This window comes from Octopus bimaculoides, chromosome 1 (genome assembly GCF_046866305.1).
Source record: "Octopus bimaculoides isolate indiv1 chromosome 1, ASM4686630v1, whole genome shotgun sequence".
NCBI lineage: Eukaryota > Metazoa > Mollusca > Cephalopoda > Octopoda > Octopodidae > Octopus > Octopus bimaculoides.
In genome coordinates this window covers 33,813,629-33,836,250 of record NC_142928.1, presented here as the reverse complement: position 1 = coordinate 33,836,250, position 22,622 = coordinate 33,813,629, and the positions used below count along the sequence as shown (strand labels likewise).

Genomic DNA, 22,622 nt, shown 5'->3' with positions numbered 1-22,622 from the left:
TGACATTGAACTGATTGTTGAATCAAATAAAGGAAGCAGTGAAAATTGAAGAATGCTTGATATTGTTCTGTAATATAAGCAACTTTTTTGTCAGCTACATCTATTTCCTACACAAAACAATCTATAAATAGACATGGTGATCATCTGATGGGAACACCTACTATGAAACTAAAGTTGTTAGCGTTAATGCTCATTGGAAGCATTGGTGTTCAAACCTGTTAAGGAACCAATGTAGGAGCAGATCACCATCTTGTGAAAGCTACATTGAAACTTCAACTAAAGAAGCAGATGCTCATTCCCATCTGGATATATAATTAAACTAAGATTTGTCAAATTAACCTTTTGATCGATGTTGACTCTACTTAAGTAGAGTACATATCACTTATGATTTCATTTATCTCTCTCTCATAATTTGTATATGTTTTTCATATTATCTTAATTAAAAAACAACAGCAATCATCATCATCATCATGTTAATATTATTATTTGACTTGACTCATGTTTGGTCTTATTCCTGATAGAATTTATATGGGTAGCAGGTTACTACTTGTAACCTTAGATAACCACAAGATTTCAGTAATTGTTCAAGTACTTAAAACCCTTCTGATAATCTTTTATTATTATTATTATTATTGTTGTTGTTTTTATTATTATTATTATTATTATTGTTGTTTTTATTATTATTATTATTATTATTATTATTGTTGTTTTTATTATTATTATTATTATTATTGTTGTTGTTTTTATTATTATTATTGATGATGATGATTATTGTTGTTTTTATTATTATTATTATTATTATTAAGGCACTGAGCTGGCAGAATTGTTAGCACGTCTAGTTTCCTCATTGACCACCAGATAAGGGATCAGGGGAAGCATTATTCTATAGTAATGCCCTTATATAAATATAAATATATTCTAGGGATGATGATGGATTTTTCCCTTACGAGTTTTTTCACACTAGCTACTTGATAAAATTCTTGTAAAAGATTTTTATCCTATTATTGAATTAATTAAATATATAACCGGAACATATTCAGTGCTGAATTTTATTCCGGTATAGACATGTGTACCGAAGTGCAATTCAAAAATCGTGCCATCCACCGCCATTGGCCATGCTTGAATGATGCTTTTTACATGCTACCAGCCCAGTAAATGTAGATGTAAAGAAAAAAAAATAGAAAGGATGATGATGATTCAATCCTTCCAGTTGTTACAGTAAATACCATAGACAGCACCAGCATGACCGCAGCCACTTGGCTGAAACACATAAATAAAAATATAGAAAAGCAAATAATATAATAAAGATTCATTAACCTTTTAGCATTCAGATTTCTTAATCAAATGTGATGCTTTTACATTCACATTGTTTTGAATTCACCACGCATTATCTTGTAGCTTAGAGATTTCAATGATGTGATTGTATATTTTTAGAATGACATTGCAGGGTAGGTGTGAGAAGCTGGATCTGGCCAGTCTGAGCATAAAACAAGTAGAATATTTGGGTTGGATGTGGCCGGTTTGTATGCTAAAGGGTTAATGAAAATTAGTTAACCATAAATTATTTTAACTTGATGACCACATACCATTTCATTCATGGTTGCAAGCGCTTTAATTGGAAAGATGACTTGGCAGTATTTTGGTTTGAAAGGCTGATACATAAATTCTGTTGAGTTTGCAGGAATAGTTACAGTTGCAGAGTTACATTCATCAAAAGAACCAGGAAATGTGAAGTCTCCTTCAAGAATCCCACTTGCTGGCTTCCCATAAGAATCAAGCACTGTAAAAGAAAAATGTCAAAATGTAAAAATCTTTTACAATTATCTTGAAAATATTTCTAGATGAAAAAGCAATGAATAAATTACAGATAACAGGGTGATATAGCAAATGCATTGAAGCATTTAATTTGATCTCTTTTTGTCCTAAGTTCAAATCCCACCGTAATCAAAATAGCTAGTCATTCCCTTGGAATAAATAACAAAATGCTAATAAAATATTAGGTGCATTCTGATTTTTAGAATAGGTGTAACATGTTCTTAACTTTGTAAGAGTCATCTAAAAGGGTTGCCTTCAGGAAACGCAATCAGTCATAAAACATTATCAAATCTCTCTCTCACTTCCAGCTAAATCATACTTTTTTTTTCATAATTTTCTCTTATTTCCAGTACTCATTCTTCCACCACCCTTTCTACCTCTAATTATCCATTCTTCCCCATTTTGCTGTTCATAATGTTTCTATTCAACCTCTTTACTAGCAATCGTCATGAAGCACAAAAATGATGATGATGACAATGGTACAAGGATAAATTCAATAACTGTAACCATCCTTGACAAAGTGATCTTGTGTTTAATCAAGGGTAATCAATATTTGTGTCAAACAAATGATAAGTGCTACATTACAGAATTAAGCTACTGCAATGATCATGCTTTGGTTCTTAAAGTAATTTCACTTCATTTATCTATCCATCCATTCATTCAACTATTCATCTATCCATCTTCATATCCCATTATTCCTGTGAATGTCATCAGAGCAGTGTCCTTTGATAAGTCATTCAGAGTCTCTCAGAAGCAATGATTAACAAATGTTCCAACACGATTCTCAACTGGAACCAACCAAGGCTATGAATATTATCCAACCATCTCACTTGTGATTTTCCCCTAGGTCTCCTACCAGTTGGCCTCATTCATAAAAATCTGTCCTGTGATTCTTTCCTCAGACAACCTGTAGTACCAGAGCTGTAAACTTTCAATGGGAGAAATACCTCAACCAGGAGCAACTCTCTGATCTCTAATCTCTGAGCTAAATTGGATTCCTCACTCTAATGAGTAAGGAATCTAATTTGGCTCTTGATACTCATGATCATACCCTTTTGATCACTATGATCTATGATTGCAAATACAAGTGACCAAAATGGAGTTCCTCCGAAGAAACCTTACTTCACTTATATCTATAATAACAGTTCTGTGAGGCCTCATATATATGACACTTATACAAGGTGGGTCAAAAGTCACACTACCATTTAATACATACTTATACTTTAAATGATGGTGCAACTTTTGGCCTACCCTGTTTGTGAAAAACTACATACATTTATTCTCTGAAATGTTAATACTGTGTAAAAAAAACTTGAAAGATTACAACTTACTCCAAATATTCTTCATTCTCAATCATAATTCTAAATCACATGTACAAAAATCAATATTTTAGCAAAGGTAAAAGCTAACAATATCATTTCCTGAAATGTTAATATTCTTGAGAAAGGCATAAATGTCACAATCTCCTATTCTCTTTACCTCTGGTATAAACCTGGGGGTCTTTCTGATTATTATCAATTTTCATTAAAAAAAAAGCAAGAAAAATCCCTTAAAATTAGTCAAGCTCTGATTGTAGACAGTTTCATGATAAAAGTACTCTAGCTATCTAGCTATGATCATCCTGTCCAGCCATGTATCTCCTCTAGACTATTTGTCTATCATACTTAAGCCTTTAAAACCTGGCATAAAGCCATCTCTCCTTCTCTTAAATACACTCCCACTCGATTGAGGGAGATTTTTCCTTTTTCCTTTGTTTTGCAGCTTATTTGGTGACCTTACTAGTGCTGGTGTCATGTAAAAAGTACTCAGTACACACAGTAAAGTGTGTGGGTGTTAGGAAGGATCCAGCCATAGAAACCATACCAAAGCTGGGATTCGGGCCTGATGCAGCTCTGCAGCTTGTTGAATCATGTCATGTCAAACTGCCCAACCTAAACCAGCATGAAAAATGGATATTAAATGATAATGATGATGATTATATCCAGAACTTACTTTTCTAAAATGTTCTTTTTAAGAAGTTGTAAACTATGAGACCTTAAGTTTTAATAGGTGCAGAAGTGGCTATGTGGTAAGTAGCTTGCTTACCAACCACATGGTTCTGGGTAAAGTCCCACTGCATGGCACCTTGAGCAAGTGTCTTCTATTATAGCTTCGGGCCGACCAAAGCCTTGTGAGTGGATTTGGTAGACTGAAACTGAAAGAAGCCCATCATATATATGTATATATGTGTGTGTGTGTGTGTGTGTGTGTGTGTGTGTGTGTTTGTGTGTATGTGTTTGTCCCCCGACATTGCTTGACAACCGATGCTGGTGAGTTTACGTCCCCGTAACTTAGTGGTTCGGCAAAAGTGACCGATAGATATAAGTACCAGGCTTACAAAGAATAAATCCTGGGGTTGATTTCTTCGACTAAAGGTGGTGCTCCAGCATGGCCACAATCAAATGACTGAAACAAGTAAAAGATTATGCTTGGAGGGAAATTTGGTTGCTATGCCTTTCACATTTGTTTTTAATGACCTAGCAAGAGGAACAATAGCATCCATGATCCATTTCAAGACCTCTAGGTTTGTCGGTTGGAAGAAAGGAAGTTGACCTCTGACTTACATAAATACTTGCAATAGAATGGATTCTGCTAAAAGCACCCAAAGTGCTAAGTGAGGGTGTTAAACCAAATGATGGAATAAGCTTAACATCTAAAGCTAATTTCTTTCTGAGTCTAAGTTGTGGTGATGTGTTGATTGATGAATGCCAAAAATTCTAAATTAATTGAAATTTGATTCTTGGAGAAGTTGGAGAATGATATAAAAAAAAACAAAAACAAAACTCAGTTTTCTATTGTTAACAGTTCTCAAAGAGAAGGAGGAGATAATTCTATAAAATTAAAAATGGATTTTATAGAAAGTTTAATTTTCATGCTTAGCAGGGAAAATTTTGGTCAACAGTATGACCATTTTTCTATGCTTGCATGGGTCAAGCAAAATTTGTTGTGGCAGATTTTCTGCAGCCAGATACCCTTCCTTTTGTTAACTTTCCAAGCAAGGTAATATTTCCCTATGGCTAGACATGTTTTTCACAGAAAAATAAAAATGAACAACACCGCTTGTTAGATGGTGATGCTCATTTACAACATCACATGATATCAAAACAAGGGTACATGCTTGCTCTCTCTCTCTCTCACACACACACACACACACACACACACACACACACACACACACACACACACACACACACACACACACACACACACACACACACACACACACACACACATGTATTTGTTTGCATATATATATATACATACATCTTTTATACCACACAACTACATCTATATTTATAAATACAAGGTTGGCCAAAAGTCATCTGACAGTTAATCAAAACCATTTAATTCCAAGATTAAAACAAAAAATTGTTTTATATGAGAGTTTGCTAATATATAGACAAATGTTGAAAAAAACCGGTGATTTTTAACTCACAACATTCAATTATTAAACATTCATAATTGCTTACGGGTACAGCGATTATATATCACCTGAGGAGATACAACCAGATCCCATTATACAGGTAAACTGTTGCTTCATTTAAATCCTGTATATATGTGGATCTATGTTATATCGAAACATGTGTAGTGTTTATTAAATAGCTGTCTAAATGTACTCCTTCCTGTTGACTCTGTTTATTCAATATATATATACGTGTGTGTGTGTGTGTGTGTGTACACACATACACGTGTGTGTATGTGTGCATGTATATGAATGTATATACACATGATGGGCTTTCATTTTCATAATCCGTTCACAAGACTTTTTTTGGCTTTGGGCTACAGTAAAAGACACTTGTCCAAGATGCTATGTAGTAGGATTGAACATGAGACTACAATATTAGGGAGCAAGCTATTTAACCACACAACCGCACCTGCAGCTATTAATGTACATACTCGTTTACTCATTTCAGCCATGCGGCTGTGGTCATGCTGGAGCACCACCATGTAAATGAATATATAATATTGAAGTTAACAAGAGCGAATGATTAGAAATTAAACTACTGCAGTTCTGTCAAGAGGACAGATGAGTTGTATCATCAAGATTGGAAGCATATTATCCAATGTTATGGTATCAAATTATCCAATGTTATGGTATTGAAGTAGAAACTAAAATTTGTTGGATAAAGTTTGTTGGATAAAAAGTACTAGTCTACAAAAAGTAAGCCTTTTACTTAAGATGACAATACAGTATGATACATTTATTTAGTCTCATAGTGATATCAGATCCCTTAGAGTTTCTTTGGGACCATTCATATCTGTCACATACTTTTCAAAGTAGGCAGTGGTGCAGCTAGAGTGTGTGCTGTCCAAAGAGTAATTGAATTTGCTGCTTCTCACTGCCATTTATACAGGATTATAACCCAAAAGTGCTTCCCTTATAAAAGTGTTACTCTAGGCTGATCATCCCAATTACCTCCTGCACCAGCTATACAACTAAACATGGGTATAGATGTCTTAAAAACATTGTTTACATATGGAAAGAGGTGATGATTTGGTAAACACTGACCAAGATTTAGTAATATAAAAAAATAAAACTTACTTTGTAGTGCCCATGGATTCCTGTGAACAATGGATCCAAGAAATGTTTTGGTATCTTCACAACATCTTTGTGATACATTAAGGGAAGAAATTTTCACACAAATATCTTCAAAAATCAAACTCTTAGCTTTCTCAATTCCCTGCTTGTTGCCATGAAGATATTTATTTGTAGACAGTTTGTCCAGATAATTATAGCCTTCAGCATCATGATATGGTGAACTTGATAAATTCTTGCTATCTGCTAAGATATGCCATAGTTTTAAGTAGTGTGGGGGATACTTCAGACCAGCATGTATCGTTGGTATAATTACCAAGAAGATTATTATCAAGACTTGTTTGTTCATTTCTTAATGTTTACGTTTTTGGTTAGAAAGCGTGTTTTCTGGTTACTGTTATCTTTTTGTGTATTTTTTTATATTATCTTCTTATATTTTTCTCTGGTGAAGAAGCAGCGTTCCTTCTATCAGTTTCAGACCAGATATGTGTTCACTCTGATGGTAGAGTTGAGAAGTGTCAACAGGAACTGAAATTGCATTTGTTGATTTAAGTACTGCCTGATGATTTAGTCTGTTATCCTGTAATAGTTAATTGTGGAGTGCATTATGTCAATAAGCACATATCTCTCTGATAAGTTCACCTGTATCTTTGAGAATAAGTACAGAACTATTATAAAATCATAAAATGATACGGCAATGTAAAGTTAGCTCAAGAGGTCATGGTTTGTTTTTTATTTTGTTTTTGTAACAAAATTCAAAAGGATAAAAAAAAAAAACCTCAGACAATTGTAGTTATATAAATATATATACATTAGATGAAAGTTCATTTATATGTCTTACAAAATTCTAGTACAGTTGTACTAAAAGTGCTTGACTAATACACTGATTACGCAAACATATACACACACACACACACACATTCTTTTCTACTCTAGGCACAAGGCCCGAAATTTTGGGGTAAGGGGCTAGTCGATTAGATCGATCCTAGTACACAACTGGTACTTAATTTATTGACCCCGAAAGTGGACCTCAGCGGAATTTGAACTCAGAATGTAAAGACAGATGAAATATCACTAAGCATTTTGCCTGGCATGCTGACGTTTCTTCTAGTTCACCTTATATATATATATATATATTGCCAGTGCCCCTGGACTGGCTCTTGTGCGGGTGGCACATAAAAGACACTATTTTGAGCGTGGCCGTTGCCTGTACCGCCTGACTGGCCCTTGTGCAGGTGACACGTAAAAGCACCCACTACACTCTCTGAGTGGTTGGCGTTAGGAAGGGCATCCAGCTGTAGAAACTCTGCCAAATTAGATTGTAGCCTGGTGTTGCCATCCGGTTTCACCAGTCCTCAGTCAAATCGTCCAACCCATGCTAGCATGGAAAGCGGATGTTAAACGATGATGATGATATATATATATATATATATATATATATTGTGTGTATGTGTAAATGTATGTATATTAGTGATGGAATTATTAGTTAGTACCAAAAGACAATCTTTATATCCAACTTAACATGAATGTCTTGTTAAAACAGCGACTACTATGCTATTATCCTTGATGCAAGATCCTCTCATATAGGCACTTGGTGCATAAAAGCAGATGATTATACCATAGCAGATGAGATTCGCCTGTTATGAGTACTGGAACACCCATATCATGAAATTTCAGTCTCCTGGACATCATCAGTTAGAGGCGCCAAAGCTAGTATGCTCCATTGGATGTGCAATGTCAGTGAGCATGTACAGCAACGTGCTAATATATTAAGAGAAACATTAGGCATAAGAGGAATCAGATATAGTGTGCAAGAGAGAAGGCTGTGCTGGTATGGTTATGTGAGGTGTTTATACAAGGACAGTCACATAAAGAAGTGCTAACCTTTTAAAGGAGATGGAATTTGTGAAAAAGAGAGACCCAGGAAGACATGGGATGAAGAATTGATGGATGATTGCAAGATGCTGGACCTTATGAAGAGATGACAGAAGATCGAGATGATTGGCAATTTGCTGTGCTTGAGAAGACCCCCATCCATCACTGCAAAAATGATATCCTAAAACCACTTGGGTCCCTGCCCGTTTCTCCCTCTGTCTTTCTGCGCCATCAAGTATTTCCCTAATACCTATCAATCCTCTATCTATTGTACTAATTGGCTGGTGTAACCACCTGAAAGCAGAACTGGTGCATATAACACTCTTCTTTATGGTTACCTCTACCCCTCCTCTCATCCTCCTTGGAAGCACTTCCATTTCTCCTTACCATCCTTGCCCACTCTATTCCCATCAATCACCTCCTTTTTGTGCCTTCATCCACTGAGATCTCTTCTCTACTACACACTGTTCTTAACACCTCTCTAAACTGCCATAGTCCTCAATGCGATCTCATTTCTACCACCTTTGTCTCACTTACTATAACTCCCTCTCCACTGCTCCTGGATCTTGCACCTCATTCTGTTACTTTCTGATCTATTCCCCATCCTGAACAACTCCTAGATCTCTCACCTTATTCCTCCCCTTACTGACTGATTCAACTGCACTTCAGCCCTTGTCTGTCACTCACTACATTCAGCTCCACTCCCACCTTTTCCCATTTGTTACTCCTTGCTTACACTCAATAAAAAGCATCCATTGTCTCTTCCACTCTCATGACCCCCTATCCATATCTTCTCTTAGGTTTACCTTCTTGTACTTTGAGAGTTTGCTTTGGAATGCGAACATCACAGTAAATCCCAATACAATTTCTTCTCAAAAGTTAAACTGCCATATCTGTTAGATCATGATCCTTGATAGGAATTATATATGTGTTTTTTGCATCATTTTGAACATCCATTGAAAATAATGTAAAAAATACGGTTAGATAAAAAAGAGGATAGGGAGTTAAACACCCTCAAAAAATTCAGAGGGCTGGATCCTAAGGCAGATATGTGCAGTTATACTTGACCAGTATCTGACATCCCTGTGGCTCCATGAATGCAATGAACATACTGACTTTTTTTTGCTTCATGGTGTATCCATGAGTGGAAAGATGCCCAACAACAGCAGAAGTAGTTAAGTTACTGTCTCTAGAATATTGTTGACCACCTCTGTAAAATATCATCCAAGCATGTCATAGAATTGCACCAAGCCAACACACCAATGTAACAAGTTAGTATGGAATCTAAATAGTAAATGAGCATGTTACACTTCACATGTTCTGGACTGTATAAATTTCCTAGAAAATAAAAGTTTAAAAGTAAGATAGTCTACTGTAAATGCTAATGTTTCTGAGTTTTTGTAAAGGAATTTTAATGTGATCCACTAACACACTCACATGGTTGGTGAGTATCAATCACTAACTGAGTTGGTAAGGTACAGGACAGCCAAATATGAGGTTGGTGTACACTAGAGGTTGTGAATGTATGTCATTGCTGAGAAAAATAAAGGGTCTTTAATTTTACTTATTCATACATATGCAGTTTGGATTAATTAACTTGTGATTTTAGTCTTAAAGCATAGACCATTTTTTTTTTCATACAAGTTCTTCGAGATAATATTAGAGTGAGGTTTCAAATTTGAGCATAGGCAAAATTTAGCCTGTATAGGAAGGGTTTCTCATCCTTGTTGTCCCTCTTGCAAATGCTGAGTCATATCTGTAATCAAGATTAAATTTTGCAACTTATATATGCCATAAATATGTTCTATTCTTTTGGTTGCTGGAGATAATAGTGGACTGTTGTCAAGTTGATGATAGCTGTTGAGTCAGAAATATGTACCCATGACTATCCTCTTATCGTCAGACAAGCTCATCATTTTCCTTAATGGCATGTCAACTTTAGAGAAATCTTGATTCTAGAGATTATCTCCCCTTCTCATATGGAGTTGGTCTTTTTTTGTCATTCAGTTATCATGACACTTCCTCTAAAGGAAGAGATAATTTTGATAAAGAAAGGATCTATGTTGCATGGTATTTGAATTACTTAATTTTCCTTGGCAAAGTCCACTTAACTGTTATGTAGGTCCAGCAAGGTGGAATAATTTATTGCTGTAAGTAGTGACAACATTGTGATGATTGATAGTTTGTTGGTATGCAGTACTAGGCAGGTAGAATTATTCCACCATGAAAAGTGACACAGTATAGATCAGTATCTCAGCCAAGCTTGAGGTTTATACTCTCATTTGCTTAATGCTATAACAACTGAGGATGAATGCTGGTTCTATGGATTCTTGTGATTTGGGAAAGAATTAGCTTTCAGTAGAATACATTAACCACTAGAATATTGTGCCCTAAATGACTTAAAGTGGGAAATATTATCAAGGTTACCTTATTAAGTGGTTAATTGGACAATCTTTCATTTCAACTTATTGATCAGTGTGAAGTGATTTGGAAAGAATTAACTGAGGTCTCCTTTATGATAATGTTAATGAGAAAGAGAGACAAGGTAGAGAAATAACATGGAGGATTGGGAAATTAAAAAATTATTTAAAGAGAGTGAGGAAAATAAAGGATGGGATGGGAAGAAGAAATGAGAGGAAGGGATTAAGGTGGTGGTGTGAGAGAAGAAAAGGAAGAATAAGAGAGTTAGAGATACAGATAAAAGGAGGAAATTGAACAAAAAAGAAAGGAGAAAAAGCAAAAAAGTGAAGGTGAGAGAAGTAGTAAAATTTAAAAAATATAATTGGATTTTCACTAGGAAGTGTGGAATTGATGGAGAGAAATTTTTAATTTGTGATTGGATGTTGGAGGTGAGTAGTTAACCTATTGAACTACGACAAATCGAAAGATTATATGTTCAATGCAACATAACTAAACACCTTTAAACATGGTAGGAGGGATTTACTCATTTACTCATTTACTTGTTTCAGTCACTTGACTGTGGCCAGGCTGGAGCACTGCCTTTAGTCGAGCAGATCGACCCCAGGACTTATTCTTTGTAAGCCTAATACTTATTCTATCGGTCTCTTTTGCCGAACCGCTAAGTTACGGGGACGTAAACACACCGGCATCGGTTGTCAAGCAATGCTAGGGGGACAAACACAGACACACAAACACACACACACACATATATATATACATATATATGACGGGCTTCTTTCAGTTTCCGTCTACTAAATCCACTCACAAGGCTTTGGTCGGCCTGAGGCTATAGTAGAAGACACTTGCCCAAAGTGCCACACAGTGGGAATGAACCCAGAACCATAGTCATAATTTGTAGATTGCTGGTGATGTAACTGTACAATATCTTATTTGGTACTGTAATCTTTCAGTTCAAATCCTGCTGTATGGCTATACAGTAGTTCCTTTAACGAAGTGCCTTTAACCCTTATTTTGGTTTCTTAGGTGAGTTATCAGGAAAATAGTTATTGACTAAACAACGAAAAACATTTCCATTATTAAATTATTAATATTATCAAATGATTAATATTAAGCATTTCAAAAAGTGGTGAGCTGGTAGAATCACTATCATGCCATAAAGTCAGAAAAAAATGCTCAGTCGCATTTCTTCTGATTCTACATTCTTAGTTCAAATGCCGCTGGGCTTCACCTTGCCTTGTATTCTTTTAGGGTTGAGAAAAAAAAATGCCAGTTGAGCATTGTGATTGATGCAACTGATAAGTCCCAATTCCCGAAAATGCTGGCTGTTTGCTAAAACTTGAAGCCAATATCAAATATTTCATTAAGATATTTAGTTTTCAAGAACCATCCAACAATGTTTCCTCAGAAATCCTTAAAACCTAAATTATTTTGACATGTATCTATTACAAAGATAATAAAATAACCCCTCTATCCCTCTCCCTTATTTTTGTAGCATTAAACAATCTAAACACATTGTCATCCCTTAGACAAGAATAAAGTCTATCACAGATTAGAATCTGATGACAAGATTTCAAATATAAGTAGGTAGACCTATCAAAATACAGTTCACTGAAGTACAGAATACATTGTTTTGGGGACTGTATTACATAAGGAGTACTCGGTTCACATGTTTTATCATAAAACCTTTATTCAGTCATGTTGTATCTACTTTCTTGATAGATTAGCTACAGGATTCAAACATAGCAGCAATATCAGTTCTGTCTTATCTCACCCTTTTGACACCAACCCACCTAAAACCACTTCTGATTCTGTAATACAGACTTCCTATTTTAAAGTGATTTCAATTAAAACTTACCTTTTAAATTTCATGTTAATTTATGAATCAACCGCCAGTTTAATAATAACAAAATTATTTTACTATTATATCCACGTAGCTGTGGCCGATGCTAGTGTTGCATAACCAGCCCGTTTAAAAGCACCTTTCAACCGTTGGGCAATATGTTGTGCTTGAGAAGACCTGTTGAATCAAGTGAAATTGTATTTGTGGCCAATGCCAGTACTGCCTGACTGGCACCTGTGCCGGTAGTATGTAAAAAAGCACCATTCGAACATGGTTGATGCCAGTATCGTCTGTCTAGCTCCTGTGCTGGTGGCACATAAAGAAGCACCATTCAAGTTTGGTCCAGTGCCACCTGACTAGCTCTTGTGCCAGTGACATGTAAAAAGCATCATTCAAGTGTAGTCGATGCTAATGCCACCTGACTGGCCCCCATGCCAGTGGCACATAAAAAGCACCCACTACACTCTTGTAGTGGTTGGCATTAGGAAGAGTATCCAGCTGTAGAAACGTTGCCAGATCAGATTGGAGCTTGATGCAGCCTCCTGGCTTGCCAGTCCTCAGTCAAACCGTTCAACCCATGCCAGCATGGAAAGCGGACTTTAAACAATGATGATGATGATGATGATGATCCAGCATAACATGGATGTCTTGTTAGGACACCAAATACTGTGTTATTAGCATTGAGAGATCCTCCCATTTAGGCATTTGGTGCATAAAAGCACACAAACAGGTCATAACAGATGAGAATTGTCTGTCAGTGGGACCAGAACTCCCATGACACATAAATCATCTGCTATGATTTATGTGTGTGCTTTTATGAACCAGAAGCCTATATGAGAGAATCTCCCAAAATTAATGACACTGTATTCAGTGTTCTAACAAACCATCCGCATTAAGTTGGATATAAAGATTACCTTTAGGTACTAATACTGCTTCAATCACTAACAATTAATTTTACTACAATTGTACTAAATTCTACATTATCTTTAAAACTAATTGAAACCAATGTTGTGCATTTCAACAGAAATATGTTAATTAAAGGATTAAACTCAACATTACAAGCGAAAAGAACATTTGTTAATTCTACAATACTACCAGCTTGAGTAAAAAGCTTTTCATAACTTTAATTAATAGTTCAATCAATTTATATATGAAAAGCATATATTCATCAAAATATATCCCATCTTATTCTATTGTTTGTTGCCACTGTTGTGCAAGAAGTTCAATTCCAAGCTTATATCATTTGGATGGTTTAGAGGCAAAGGCTTCCTGCACCCTTTTCCAACATTGTTGGACTACATTCTTGAACCTCTGTCTGTGCAGGAAATGAGCCATGGCTTGGAAAAGGTGGTAATCTGATGGTGCAAGGTCTGGACTTTAGGCAGGGTGAAGTAGCACTCAAGTTACTGAAGTTCCTTGAGTTTGCACTTGGTCATATTGACAGAAATAGCTGGGGCACTGTCATGCTGTAAGAGTAGACATCTACTGACCAATGCTGAGTAGAGGGTTTTCAAAGCATCATGTGCTTGCTGTAGTTGTTGAGTGTAAAGGTTAGTGCTCACAGCATAACCATCTGAGACAAGCTAAAGTGCAGCAACCTCTCAAAATTCTACCAAACACACACAACCATCTGTACAAACTGCTTTGTTTGATCACAGGTTCTGAAGTACAGCTAGAACAAAGTCACTAATTTTTCTAATTAGGATTACAAAAATAGATCCATTTTTGGTACCCAGTTGCAATTCAACACCAAAAACAGGCTTCTCAAAGATTTGCCAGCAATTTTTGTAAATTTTCACAAATTGTTGAGCCTGGTCATTGTTTAGTTCAACAATGTCTGTTCACAAGCTGAGCTTGTGGAGGTGTCGATGTGTAGTACTTTGTGAACGAGCAAGTTCTGCAGATAATGTATGGGTGCTTGTGCTTGGCTGTTATTCACAGCACAAGGTCTTCTTGACTGGGGTTAGTCTTTGAGGCAGGTGTTACCTTTCTTAAAACGTCTAAACCAGTTTTGTACCACACATTCATGGACACTTCCTAGGTCATCCACATCATTAATTTCTTTTGTAGCTGTTTTTGCACTCAGCCCTATTTTCATGGGTAGTGTAAGATGGCTCTAATTGCAATTTTTTCACCACTCATTACGATATGAGTAAACAATTAATGTTTATATGTTATACATGGAAATAAAGAATAAACAATTCAGTAATGATTGGACAATAAATTGCATCAAATTAACAATATAACATGAAGATACAAGTTGCCAAAATTCATCAGTGAAAATCCGAAAAAACTTTCGATTCAACCTGGTATTGTTTCTCAAAGTAGTGACATGTTGCTGCTTAATTCCAGCTCAGTTTCCGTCAAATGTGTTCAAGCTTTGATCATGAATTCATTATACTACGTGTTCTTCCTTTTTAAGGAAGTAAGGTGTAATTCTAAGGATAATAAGTCGTTATTTCTAACACATTTAGCAACCATGTACAAACTTCGTAAATGGTTGAAATATGGAGGAACGGTTAGACCAATGGTTCCCAAAGTGGGTGGTACTGATCCTCTGGGGACAGTGGAAAGATCGGGTGGAGGACGTTGAGGAAAAATGGGGTGATAATAAGGTGGCCAAAAGGGACTGATGGATGATAATGCCCCCCGCCCCCATTATTTTTCTGTTGTATACTCAAGTTTTAAAAAAATGTTTTAAAATCGATCGGAAAATGTTTTCAAGCAACAACAGTGAACAAAAATGATTTTAAAAAAACCCCAAATGTTTAATAACGAAGCCGGTCATAAAATTCCCAAGAGAATTCCTTGGAAAGACGAAAACATGATACCGAACAAAAACAACGACAATAACATGTGCAACAACAAAATGAATGAACGTATATCTATACAGAGAAAAGGAGGGTGGGGAATACTTAACCTCAACAAATCACTTCTGTTTTTCAACAATGACAATTTTGATTTCGGCGTATTTCACTCGGCTGTTCTCTTGAACATGTTTTAGTGTAAAGATAAGAAATTCTTCATATCTTCCATTATTTGGTATTTTGACTTTTGTTGTAAATAAAGAATTATACAATTATTTTAACGCATTTATGAATGTAAATCAGAATTTGTCTCCGTACGTTTGTTTTAAATAATAGGAGTGATTCAACAAATTCGTACATAGATTAAAGTAACAATTATCATAAATACAAATTGTGATTTATCGGTGGAGTGTCGTACTTAAGATATTCCACTAATTATTCGAACTGGAGCTCACCAATAAACCAGCCTCGTGGAAGCAATGTAGCCAACGTTGGTGCCGCATAATTTCCATAATTTTTTCAAATCTGTGTTTTAGAAACTCTTATCATTACGAATTAAAAAAAAAAAAAGACAATTTATATTTGACGTACTTTCCGAATTTCTTGCTTTTTTTTTTTTTCTTTCGGGATTTTTCTCCGTTTCATAACATCGGCGGGCAGACTTTTTTAAAGAAACTTTTTAATCCATGCTTTTAAAAACGTCTGCCCATCCCCTTATCGTACCTTCGGAACACAAACCACTATTTTTTTTTTTTTTAATTATTTTAATTTTTTTTTGTCATTTTGTAGTATTCCACATTTTGAAACACTTATTTCTTACAGAAAAGAATTTTGGAAAAAAGCTATCAAAACGAGCAATCGGAATTTCTCGTGTTTTTCTGTCTGGATTTTAAACGTGAAAATTAAAATAGAGAAAAGGAAGCATGCAATTTTTTCTCTAAAAATGCCTATTACAAGTGTTTCAAAATGTGGAGTACTATATATATATATACATATATATATATATATATATATATATATATATATATATATATATATATATATATATTGTTGTCTCCATTCTCAGATATACAAAATGACATAAAACAATATTAAAATACAAATCCTAAACAACAGTAATGATTCTTCCATAATAAAGTTTTCAGGAAAGAAAGACAAAGGAAATTTTAAAAAGCAGAGAAAAAAGAAGGGGAGAGAAAAGATATATTGTGGAACATCATCATCATCATCGTCATCATTTAACATCTGTTGTCCTTGCTGGCATGCGTTAGATGGTTTGATCTGGGCTGGTATGCTGAGGGGCTGCACCAGATTCCAATCTGATTTGGCATGGTTTCTACAGCTGGATGCTCTTCCTCATGCCAACCACTCTGAGAGTGTAATGGGTGCCTTTATGTGCCACTGGCATGAAACTAGTATCTGCCATGACTATCATTTCACTTGGCTTGATGAATCTTCCTTCTGAAGCACAGCATATTGCCAAATTTTTCAGCTATTTTTCACTGCCTCCATGAGGCCCAGCACTGGAAAGGTGCTTTTTATGTGCCACCGACACATTTGTTAGGTCTGCGACACCAATGTTGGCCACATTGCCTCCATGAGACCCAATGCTCAAAAGGTGCTTTTTACATGTCACTGGTATGTGTACCTGTTACGTGACACCGACAACGACCACAACTATGATTTCACTTAACTTGACAGGTCCTCACAAGCACAGCATTTCACCAAAGGTCTCGGTTGCTAGTCATTGCCTCCATTCGAAGATCATGCTTCACCACCTCATCCCATGTCTTCCTGGATCTTCCTCTTCCACATGTTGTTGGCACTCCGTCACTTACGACGTCGAGGGTTCCAGTTGATCCGATCAACGGAACAGCCTGCTCGTGAAATTAACGTGCAAGTGGCTGAGCACTCCACAGACATGTGTACCCTTAACGTAGTTCTCGGGGATATTCAGCATGACACAGTGTGACAAGGCTGACCCTTTGAATTACAGGCACAACAGAAACAGGAAGAAAGAGTGAGAGAAAGTTGTGGTGGAAGAGTACAGCAGGGTTTGCCACCATCCCCTGCCGGAGCCTTGTGGAACTTTACGTGTTTTCGTTCAATAAACACTCACAACGCCCGGTCTGGGAATCGAAACTGCGATCCTATGACCGCGAGTCCGCTGCCCTAACCACCCGGCCATTGCACCTCCACCATCTTCCACATGTAACATACTAAGAACAAGCAAACTTAGCTGGCAGTTAGATTAGTCCCCTTTGCAAAACAATAAAAGAATGTTTCTTGCTTATGTTTGTTTTGTCAAAGTTTATCGTTTGGTTCAAGAGCTATTATTTGTAAGACAAGGAGAAACAGGTACAAAAGAGGAGTCAGTATTTCTTGTTTGAGCAATAAATGGGACACCATTGGTAATAGGTTGTGATCACTGCTTCATTACTTTATTGAAAAAGCTATACCTAGTGTGTTTACAGCGTATTCTATAAGCCACATGCAACATCTGGTGGCAAATAAATTAAGTGATAGACTTAAATTGTTGAGCTCTTTTATCACAGCAGCAAATAACATTAAGGTACATGCTCATGATTCCCCACAGTTTCAAGAACTCTTTACTGAGAATGGTTAAGATTTTGAATATGTGTTGTTGCACACAAATTCAATGGCTGTCGAAGGGAAACTACCTGAAAGTTTTTATTCCTTTTTGAGAACAGTTGTTGAATTTTTGCTACACGCTTATTACTATTCTTTGTGATGAACTAACAAAATCAAGCATGACAAGGCTGCATTTTTAGACATGTTTCGGTCTTATTGGAACTGATCAGCAAAGTATAGTCTAACCCAGTGGTCCCCAAATTTTTCAGACTGCCATTCCCTTGACACCCAAGCCACATTCCTAGCAACCCTGCACCAAAGACATACACCACCACAAATATAAACCTATTTCTACTACGAATTCAAAACAATTGTATTTTACAAATTAACTTAATCTAATTAACCCATTATTTTGTTGGTTTTACCTGCTATCACTCTCTTCTTTCTATTTGTATTTCTAATAGTGCTGTCCTATTAGCTATGACACTGAGTATTAGACATGTGGAGTTAAAACAAGTGCCCAAGGTTGTTGTTGCTGTTGGAAACGTGGTGTATATTCTTGTGAGTGTCTTCCAAGTCAGTTGCTAGATCTCAGAGCTTTAATATGCCCAAGACATTCAGGATATGGTAGCACTTTAACAAACCTAGTTGATTGATTGAGTGAATATTTAATCAAACAATCAATTAGTTAATTTGTTAAATGGTTAATCAATTGACTAACATAAACAAAGAAATGAACTAGAATGAATGGTGTGTGTGTTTATTGGCATAGTGACCCTCCCAAGATACAAAAAAAAAATCTGTTTCAAGACAAGAGTTCCACTATAGCCTCAGGCCAACCAAAGCCTTGTGAGTGGATTTGGTAGACGGAAACTGAAAGAAGTCCGTCGTATATATGTATATATATGTGTGTGTGTGTATGTGTTTGTGTGTCTGTGTTTGTCACCCCAGCATTGTTTGACAACTGATGGTGGTGTGTTTACTTTGTATTATATTATACTTATTTATTGTGCTTTTACTTATTAATTTTTCTATATGTGACTGTGGATTTTCATCGATGAGTTCATGAACCTTGGTTCTTTTCCCTAAAACTATATATATATATTTTATACTTTGAAACTTAATTTAATTTTAATTTTTAATAAATTGAATTTAATCGAGTTTTTAACTGTAAATTTGGATTTTTATCCCTAATCATCATCATCATCATCATCATCATCGTTTAACGTCCGCTTTCCATGCTAGCATGGGTTGGACGATTTGACTGAGGACTGGTGAAACCAGATGGCTACACCAGGCTCCAATCTAATTTGGCAGAGTTTCTACAGCTCGATGCCCTTCCTAACGCCAACCACTCAGAGAGTGTAGTGGGTGCTTTTACGTGTCACCCGCACGAAAACGGCCACGCTCGAAATGGTGTCTTTTATGTGCCACCCGCACAAGCCAGTCCAGGGGCACTGGCAACGATCTCACTCGAAAATCCTACGGGAGCCAGTCAGGCGGTACTGGCAACGGCTACGCTCAAAATGGTGCATCTCATGTGCCACCCGCACAAGAGCCAGTCCAGGGGCACTGTATTATTATATATATATATATCATCATCATCATCATCGTCTTTTAACGACTGCTTTCCATGCTAGCATGGGTTGGACAATTTGACTGAGGACTGGTGGACCAGGTGGCTACACCAGGCTCCAATCTGACTTGGCAGAGTTTCTACAGCTGGATGCCCTTCCTAATGTCAACCACTCTGAGAGTGTAGTGGGTGCTTTTACGTGCCACCGGCACAAAGGCCAGTCAGGCGGTACTGGCAACGGCCAGGCTCAGTCAGGCGGTACTGGCAACGGCCAAGTTTTCAAAGAATTAATGATTGTCATTTTTATTGAGCTGTAGTGGAACTTATTAAAGAGTTCAGTGAGTTTATATGTCATGAGCAATGAGAGAACCTAACATTTTCAGGCTCTTGTTATTCTTCCATGAATATGAATATATACAGAAGCATTGTCATCTTTGTCTTAATGTTTTCTGTTTTCTTATTCAAACAAGTATGAAGTGGTGACAATGCAGTTTACTCTTTAATAATAATAATAATAATAATAATAATAATAATAATAATAATAATAATAATAATAACAATAATAATGATAATAATAATAATAATAACAATAATAATAATAATAACAATTTATTTTATTAGCCACAGGTGCATAGATGAGAGGGGACATCACAAGGACAGGCAATAACTTGTGTTGGGGTTTACATAAAAGAGTGGGAGAAAGAAATGGAAAAGATAGTGAAATGCAAAATCCTTTCTTACTATAGGCACAAGGCCTGAAATTTTGGGGAGGGAGTTCGTTTGATTATATCGACCCTAGGGCTTAACTGGTACTTAATTTATCATCCCTGAAAAAATGAATGGTAAAGTCAAATAACTCTCTCTGATTTTAGCATATAACCAGCAGCAATTTTGATTGGTGGTGGGTGCAAGTCAATTACAGTGACCCCAGTACTTGATTGGTACTTATTTCCTTGACCCTAAATGGATGAAGGGCAGAGCCGACCTTGGTGGAATTTGAGCTCAAAATCTAAAAAAGCTTGAAGAAATGCCTCTATGCATTTTGTGTGATAGGCAAATGATTCTGCCTGGTCACCACGTTGATGATGATAATAACAACACAATAACAACAACAATAATAATAATAATCATGATTTCTTTTATTTGTCACCAGGGTGACAGATAAAGGGGACAATACAAAGACAGACATAAGTAAATGGAATGGTTTAAAAAAAATACTTAGGATGAGATGAAGCTGATAACATACAACTCATGGAAATGAATGCTCAAATTAGCAAATAGGTATCACAGAATAGTTAGGTTAATATAAAAACTTAGCTCAATGCTAGAAATAAGACAGTAGGCTTAAAATGGTTATAAACTATAGCTTCAAGATAAACTGGAAGTTGAATGTCTTGAAGAGCTTAGACAGAAAAGCATGGAAATTACTAATGATGTTCTGAAGTCTTTACCCCAAAGATAATATTGATAAAAAAAATATCCAATATCTATATATTAATACGCTTGTACTGTCAGTGTTTGTCACACAAAGGGAGATAAGTCAGGATTAAATTCGAGTTATTTCCCTTGGCTTCTGGACTGGCATTGCTGCAACACTCTTGAAAGGTGGTAAAACTCTTCACAGTATGTTCAAGCTTCCAGTTCTTATGAAAAAAATACAACGCCCAGCATCACCACCAGATCACTCTACACATCTGACAAGAATGTCGTATATGTGTATAGTTGTGTGTGTGTAAGTGTTTGTGTTTGTACTCCCATGTTTGCTTGACAGCCAACGTTGCTATGTTTATATTCCCATAATGTAGTTGTTCGGCCAAAGACACTGATAGAATAAGTAGTAGCCTTACAAAGAATAAATCCTGTGGTCGATTTGTTTGACCAATGGTGGTGCTCCAGCATGGCTGCAGTCACATGACTGAAAGAAGTAAAACAATAAAAAAAACTATGTCATTTTAACCCTGAGCAAGGTCAGTATTATATATCATATAGTATTATATAATATAAATATATTATTATATATATATACTATATAATATATTTGAATATCTATCTATCTGTCTCTCTATCTATCTAAAAATGTGAATACATTTAGATACGCACACACACATGTATGTTTGTGTGTATATACATATATCATATGTATGTGTATGCATATATATATATATATATATATATATATATATATTTATATATATATATATGTATATATATATGTATATATATATATGTATATATATATATATATATATATATATATGTATATATATATATATGTATATATATATGTATATATATATATATATATATATATATATATATATATATATATACATATATATATATATATATATATATATATATATATATATATATATATATATATATATATATATATATGAGAAGAATAATAACAAGGTAGAAAATGCTAAAATAATTTTATCATGAAGTACATTTTAGTACCAGTTTCAGTTAACAGCAGATCTCCTACTAACTACTGAGTCTTCACAAAGACAAAAGAGAGAGAGAGAGAGACAGGAAAAAGGGAAATGCCGTACCCATCTGAAAAGTATGGAAATATTTTTAAAAACATTTCATTTAATTTTTCATTAATTTAATTGTTTTTCTTGCTTTTCTCTTAGTTGAAAAATTTTTAAAGACAGAAACCGGTACTAAAATGTACTTCATGATAAAATCCTTTTAGCATTTTCTACCTTGTCTTATTTTCCTTATACATTTCACCTCGTGTGTTACTTTTCAACCTTCTGCATATATATATATATATATATATATATATATATATATATATATATATATTAATCATACTATGATCCGTAAATAACATTGTTAGGGCATTCTTGCATCCCATCTGTTGATCTTGAACATATATTAATGATAATATTGTACTAATTGATTTAAAGTGGTTTGTTATTTTTGTTTATATTCCATTCGGTGGAGTCGATTTTCTTAAGTGATCACTTGCTTTTTCCTAATCAGCGACAGAAATACTCGTTCTAGACCAATCATTGGAGCTTCAAACGCCATTGAAGCAATAAATGCTATCATGTAGGCTACTACCAAAAATCCGAAAAACAAGAAAACCTGAAAAGGAAAAAAAAAAGA

At 35.5% G+C, this 22,622-nt stretch overlaps 3 protein-coding genes across 7 annotated transcripts in view; 1 reads left to right on the top strand and 2 right to left on the bottom strand.

Moving 5' to 3' along the window:
- Nucleotides 1-16,070, bottom strand: part of LOC106878028 (nose resistant to fluoxetine protein 6) — a 79,877-nt gene extending 63,807 nt beyond the window's left edge. The window contains exons 1-4 of one of the 5 annotated variants that reach the window (XM_089350017.1): nucleotides 15,926-16,047; nucleotides 15,448-15,578; nucleotides 6,398-6,971; nucleotides 1,587-1,780 (exon numbers count right to left, since the gene is read on the bottom strand). In XM_089350017.1, the coding sequence (XP_089206143.1) occupies nucleotides 1,587-1,780; nucleotides 6,398-6,740 (537 nt within the window). In that variant the 5' untranslated portion in view covers nucleotides 6,741-6,971; nucleotides 15,448-15,578; nucleotides 15,926-16,047. Of the gene's footprint in view, nucleotides 1-1,586; nucleotides 1,781-6,397; nucleotides 6,972-15,447; nucleotides 15,891-15,925 lie in introns of those variants that run through there. The other 4 variants (XM_089350021.1, XM_089350020.1, XM_089350019.1 and 1 more) reach the window with 4 other exon arrangements.
- LOC106878029 (solute carrier family 66 member 2) overlaps nucleotides 1-22,622 on the top strand; it is a 288,127-nt gene that overhangs the window by 242,426 nt on the left and 23,079 nt on the right. The window lies entirely within an intron of this gene.
- Nucleotides 22,424-22,622, bottom strand: part of LOC106875968 (nose resistant to fluoxetine protein 6) — a 36,518-nt gene continuing 36,319 nt past the window's right edge. The window contains exon 15 of the mRNA XM_014924310.3: nucleotides 22,424-22,601. Within this exon, the coding sequence (XP_014779796.1) occupies nucleotides 22,467-22,601 (135 nt within the window). The 3' untranslated portion in view covers nucleotides 22,424-22,466. The remainder of the gene's footprint in view (nucleotides 22,602-22,622) is intronic.